The following is a 6,459-nucleotide window of genomic DNA, read 5'->3' as shown; positions in this document are numbered from 1 at the left end:
GCTGGGCCATTTGGCTAGCTCGAAACCGAGCTACGTTCGAAAAGAAACTTATCAAAACGCCTTTTGAGATAGTTTTTTCCATGTGTTCTTTCCTGCTGTACTGGACAGGGCTGCAGGAGGAGGAGGGCGCCAAGGAGCTGCGAAGCGGTGCTGAGATGATCAGGTCGAGCACGATGCGCATGATGGGAATGTGCAACGCGGTGAGGGTGCCGATCGAGGGAGATTGAAGGTCTGCAAGAAGTCTCGTTGGCTGGAGATGGGCGATCCTACGATCCTGTGATGGCGTTTTGGTTCTTTTGTGGATGTCTCATGTCGTTGTCTGTAGTGAAAACTCAAGAAATAGGGTGTTTGCTGTGGATTTTCGGTGCTGTCTAGGTTTTCGCCCCATGGCATTCGTTTCGATGGCGGGCGAATGCAGTGGGTTTCCTGGCAGTGCCCGAACTCGCTTTACCTCTTTCCCTTCTCCTGACATGTTTCTGAACTTTGTATTTCCGTTCTTTTGCAATGGAAAGGGGTATAGCCCGGTTCGAAAAAAATGTAAATTGTGTATACAGAACCATAAAAGTGCCAAGGAAATTCCACTTGAGAACATGAGATAAAGATCATTACCGACATATTGGCTGCATTTGAGAAGATACTATTCATGTTACCAACATGATATCCCACATGAATCTAATGATGTATGAACGAAGATGCTGATTTTTTTCCTTCTTTAATTCATCTTGCAGACCTGGAGCAAGCAACCTCAACCCCAAAGCTATGCCACAGGCGAGATCATGAATTATTTTGACTCAGCTTGCTGATTTCCTGATCATCACTCATATGTAGGTCATAGCAGCTAGATAAATGTCCTAAAATTGGCAGGATATGCCTGTAACATCATGTCAAGGTGCTCCCTGTTCCCTTGGCACTCACCTATGTACAAGTACTGTAGTTAGATAAAAAGTTACCAGACATTCGCCATGAGTGGAACGGTATCTTATTGCCTGGTAATTTTAGCACTAGCATTCAGATACTTGCTTTCATCTGTCATCCAAGGGATCATCAGTGGCTCGAAAGGCGGCGATACTGTTCATTTTTTTCGAAGGAGTCCGTTGTCTTGGGAGCGCCACAGACCTGATCCCAGGCGAAGGTACCCAAAGGTTCTCCAGCATCAAAATACTAGAAACTGTCTGAACCTCAAGACCTATTCTTTGAGGCCTTCCATAGCTATGAACCTCAAGACCTATTCTTCGTGTCTACAGCATCCAAAATACTAGAAGTTCAGGACTCTAGTCACTAGAGTCTAGTCCATTTTCCGATTTCCAAACTCGGCGTGTTCATTATGGAGTAATGTCAGGAGCGAACTCCATAGGTGGTTCGTTCTACGATTATACGAAAAACCAAACTACTACACTGGTGCTAGTTAGTCTTCACATGTTGGGTCGTCCGATAGAAAACTGATAATAGTGCTATCATGCAAAGTCTTACGTTGGTACAGAGTCAGACTGATGTTCTGATACTGCAACCTAGTAACAAAGCGGGTATAATCTGTGTATAACTTGATAATTACTCCCTCCCTTCACATATATAAGATGTTCTAACTTTTTTCTGAATCGGATGTATATGGCACGTGTTAGTGTGTTTGTTCACACATTTCAGTCCGCATGTAGTCTGTATTGAAATATCCAAAACATTTTATATTTGTGAACGGAAGGAGAAAGTGATTGTAACCTTGTAATTTCGGGCGAGAAAATTATATTAAACCATGTCACCAGAGAACTAGTTTTGAAGAGTGCCAACAAAAACAATAAATGAAAGTCGATCGTCAACTGGACAATTGAGAGACTTTTTGGAAACTGCGTTCATATCATAGACCTCTCTATTCGGCTCGTATGCCCATCGTCTGGACCAAAATAAACTTTTTTTGGGGGGGGGGGGGGGGGGGGGGGTATTCATATTTATCTTTTGTTTTCATTTGGGCGAATTCCGAATGAGAGCACCTTTCTTTAAATAAGACAGTGACATACTCCCTCCATCTCCATCAATTATGTCACTCAATTCCTCTTTACTTTTGTGGAAAAATCCAATCGTTCAAATGCATTTCTTACCCTGTCTTCTACAACCTCACTAGTTGTAAGAGATGAACCAGGAAAAGCATTCGAGCCCGACTCTGAAACTCCTTTTCTGTTTTCGGTATTTGTTCTGTGTTATTTTTTCCAGCCACTCTTTCGGAATAAATAGCATCTCAGGTTGTTTCATAAGTAAAGAAACCAATGAAAATTGAAATTATTTAGCTGGATCACTAAACTGGGTATTTGAAAACAGAACTCATTGATCGATCCCTAACTAGGGAGATACGAAAATATAAAGAAGCTAAGAGAAACAACAAATCATTCACTGGCCATAAAAACAAACACATTATTCGCTTATTCGGTGTCCTCATTTTATGGCAGCAAGGCGATTGACGAATATGCCGAATGCTTCATCAGTGTCGACCATACTGATCCTGACCACCTTTTGATCAGCTCCGAACTTAGTCCCGCTGCGGGTTATGATCTTGTTCGCACGCAAGAAGCTCTCTAGGTCTTCCACTTCTTGCTTCTGACAGCGCAGCCATGCGAATGCTGCAATCCAGAAGCATTATTTTAGAAAATGCAACTGAATCAAGAAAAAATAGGTCATACTAGATTGGATCATTTTATCTTTGTAAGGTTAAGGTAGACTGTGTAATGTGCGTACCAGGATTAGAGGTGACGGTGTCCTTGGTGAAGGCGCAGAAGCCGGCCACCTCGTCGGGGAGGCTGAAGATGCCGGAGGCTGCTACGGCAGCACGGAGTGCACGCCAGCGCTGTGCCATCTTCTGCCGCGCGTAATGGAAGAGGAGGTTCGCGTCCCCACCGGCAGCGGTGGCAAGCTGGTGCTCGTAGCCGTCTGTGACCGCCCCGAGTACCTTGGCGGCGCGTAGCTGCGCGTCCTTGGACACGCCTATGGTGCTTTGCTCCATGAACTTGCTCATCTTCTGTGCCACCTCCTTGTCCTTCACCAAGGCCCACCTGCATACAATGCAAGCAACCATAAAAACAACAAGCTAAGCTTAACATCTATGAAGTAAATACATGTTATCATGGATCCATTCATTGTAAGTTGTGATGTGATTACCCTATCCTCGTGCCGGCGTGGCCCGTACACTTTGACACGGTGAAGAGCATGATGTCATGCGCGAGCATGCGGGTGATGGGAGTGTACTGCGGCCAGTAGTAAGCCAGGTCGTGTATGTCCTTGCCGGACTTGGACTTGAGGACGGCCTCGCGGATGCTGCCGTCGGGGTTGCTCGGTGAGCAGATGACCTCAATGTAGTCGTCGCCGTCAAATGCGTTGGCGTCGCCGGCCCATCGGTAGAGCCGTGAGTTGAGGAAGTCCGTCAAGGGCGGGTACATCTGCACAAGATCGAGCATACCACATAGCGATCTACCTTCTCTCACAGTAAAAAATATCGATCAATTATTTTCTTCACAAAATAAACTAATGCTTACAGAGTAGAAAGGGGTAGTTGATACGACGCTGACGGGCGCGTCGGCAGTGGGCGGGGCGAGCGCGTAGAGTGCGGCCTGGAAGAGCTGAGAGGATCCGGTGCCGACGAGGACGTGGTAGCCCTCGATGGCGGCATTGCCGACGAGGCGGTGGAGGCGGCGCACCTCACGCTCGAAGCCTGGCTCGAGGAACCAGCAAAGGTTGCCGACGTCAGAGAAGTAACTCATCGTCTGATACCCTGGAATCACCAGCGTAGCGCTTTCGCCAATCGGTCCGCGCCAAAACGTCTCAAACATCGTTGGATCACCGCTGCAAACAACAACATTATTATCATATATAGAAAAATCAAATGTGCACGGTACAAAGTTTGGTAGGGGGAGACCAAAAGATAACACAAACCATAGCTTTTGATGCAGTAATAATTAGGGTACTTGGTGTTAGATTATACTTCTATACAAACAAAGCTGCCTAAAACACATGCTGAGTTCATAAAAGAAGATGGTAAAATTTGCACGATAATTTGCCACGTTTCTGTCATGGTAAAATCGTCTTGGTAAATGCTAATTTGCCACGTTTCTGTCATGCTGAGTTCATAAAAGGAGTACATGGCACTTGTATTTTTTTCTTTCCACTAGTATATGCATACATTTTTAGATGCATATGCATGTTTCTGTCATGGTAAAATCGTCTTAGTAAATACATGACACATGGCTTTGTATTTTTTTCTTTCCACTAGTAAATGCGTACATTTTAGATGCAAATGCATGTTAATCGTATAGAAATATGAGGTACTGGGATACTAAGCAACTTTGGACTTTGGACTTTGGTCATGAACTATTTGTTGTATTGAAGTTTAATTATTTGTTTGAGTTGTAATAATAATTGAACTATTTTTTGTCGATTTGTTTTGTGTGTCATGGTTATGACACTTCTATGATGATAATTGTGACAGAAACACATATCATCATAGATGTGGCGGGCTCCTACTTCTGTGACAACATTATTTTTGCAACAGTCGTGTCACTATTTAATACCGACCCCGTCCGTATAATGTTGTACTCCATCCGTACCAAATTACTTGTCTTAGATTTGAATAGACATGGATGCATCTGGACACATTTATAGATACACCCGTATCAAGAGATGGAGATTGTACCAAGTCAGCGACACTTATTGCATATTGCATACTAAACACATACCATTTGGATTGTCCTGATTTGATGACCAAGATTATTCGATTATGCCCCTTTTCGTCTTTTTATATATATATATATATATATATATATATATATATATATATATATATATATATATATATATATATATATATATGGATGGATCAGTAGTGTTAGAGGAAAAGTATCTTTTGTCAAGAAGAAAGGAGAGGGGAAACGCACATATACCTAACTAACTCATGCGTGATCTGTAACTGCATATAAAAATCAGCTACCCGGACCCAACAAAGCCCTACGCTGGATACGTAGTCTCGTCATCTTGGCGACGTAAAGTATCAGGTAGACATGCATGTGTCACGTCACGTAAAATACCACGTAGACAGGCATGGATCACGTACGTATATGTACGCGTGGACGTTCTCCACCGGAGGATTAATTATTGCAGCTGTGAAAAACCAAGAGACGATGAATATGAGGTGAAATTCGTACTGGTCCAAATTGATGACCGAGTCACACGCGACGGGAGGCTTGCCAGACGACGGCGCCACAGCCGCCGCCTTCTTCACCTTCTTGCTGGCCTGCTTCTCGGCGGCGGCGCGGCCACGGAGGTAGATCGCCAGCGCCACGATGTTCAGCACGACGGACCCGAGCACGCCGATCCGCCCGGCAATCGCCGCCAGCCCGTCGCCATTATCCCTCGCCATCGCCGTAAATCCAAGTACTGAGAGCCCACAAGTGCTATATATAGATCGATGGGATTGGGAGATATCCCCTGGGAGGGTTTATATGGAAGAAGATGTGGGATGATTCTAGATGGCTAAATAAGAAGGTGAGGGGCCGGTAAAAATAATGGCAGGCGAGAGGCGCTCTCCCCGCCCGGCTAGCTAGGTGTGGGTGGGATGGGTAACGCATGCACCGGAATCGCGGGAAAGTGCATGGTCAAAGTGTACAGTTTGTTGCGGTTACGATGGATGCATGCAAGTAAGATCGATCTTGTGTGCGGGCTCGATGTGCCGAAAGATCCAACTAGGAAGATTGCTTACGTGATTGTTTGGATAAAAAATGTAAGCGTTTAGTTTTAGTTAAACACATTTTAGAGAGATTTTTTTAGCAAAGCCATTTTTGCTAACAATTCCGTTAGGGATAAGTATATGGAAAATCTTTATTGGATAAGAAAATGATAAAACAAGTTTAAGAAATTATTTTTTTGGAAGTCCGTTCGACCATGCTTTTCTCTCACAACAAGCCCTGCCTGCTGCTTTGCTGTTGGGCCACCGTGCAACTCCCCTTTCTCCCCTCGCCCCCATCCTGCAGATACCGTGTCTAGCACCTGCTGTGCATGGCCGCTCCGCTTGGCCACAAGCGTCGCCGCTCTTCCAACCCCAGCAAGTAGCTCCACACCTTCACCATGGACATCCTTCCACCGCCATTTTTGCCGTTTCCCGGCATTCTCCTCCAACCCCGGCGAGTAGCTCCACGCCTCCTCCACGGACACCATGGCGGCTCTTTCGTAAAGTCCTTCTGTGTGCACCATGTGAAGCCGAATCGTCGCACGGAGCAGGCAACCAACGGTAGCGGCATGCAAGGAGATCACGCTGAGTCTATTGCTCGAGCGTGTGGACTAGCTATTTGTGCGGCTGTACCTGCGTGCTATTGCGGCCGAGTCATGTGGCTCTTGAAAAGGCCATGCAAAGCGCATGATTTGTGCTTGTATCTAGCCGGCCGTGAGTTAGTGGCCGGTTGCGGGCCATACGTGCATGCAATTAGTGGT

The 6,459-nt window shown here is 45.5% G+C and overlaps 1 protein-coding gene across 1 annotated transcript; it reads right to left on the bottom strand.

The window, feature by feature from the left end:
* Positions 1-2,256: 2,256 nt before the first annotated feature.
* LOC123105817 (tryptophan aminotransferase-related protein 1) lies at positions 2,257-5,521 on the bottom strand. The gene is made up of 5 exons (XM_044527999.1): positions 5,178-5,521; positions 3,516-3,822; positions 3,142-3,419; positions 2,722-3,035; positions 2,257-2,606 (listed from the first exon to the last, which is right to left on the bottom strand). Exons 1-5 carry the CDS (start codon positions 5,390-5,392, stop codon positions 2,422-2,424), a joined length of 1,299 nt encoding a protein of 432 aa, XP_044383934.1. The 5' UTR covers positions 5,393-5,521; the 3' UTR covers positions 2,257-2,421.
* Positions 5,522-6,459: the final 938 nt, after the last annotated feature.

This window comes from Triticum aestivum, chromosome 1A (assembly GCF_018294505.1).
Source record: "Triticum aestivum cultivar Chinese Spring chromosome 1A, IWGSC CS RefSeq v2.1, whole genome shotgun sequence".
NCBI classification, from domain to species: domain Eukaryota; kingdom Viridiplantae; phylum Streptophyta; class Magnoliopsida; order Poales; family Poaceae; genus Triticum; species Triticum aestivum.
Note: the sequence above shows the minus strand (reverse complement) of the source record. Positions and strands in the feature narration are given on the sequence as shown.

What these genes read in the sequence shown, in the direction of transcription:
- LOC123105817 (XM_044527999.1), bottom strand. Translation starts at nt 5,392, where the DNA reads ATGGCGAGGGATAATGGCGACGGGCTGGCGGCGATTGCCGGGCGGATC. An exon ending in CACGCCGGCACGAGGATAGG is followed by an intron (nt 3,036 to 3,141) that starts GTAATCACATCA and finishes CATTGTATGCAG; the next exon opens with GTGGGCCTTGGTGAAGGACA. An exon ending in CACCGTCACCTCTAATCCTG is followed by an intron (nt 2,607 to 2,721) that starts GTACGCACATTA and finishes TCTGGATTGCAG; the next exon opens with CATTCGCATGGCTGCGCTGT.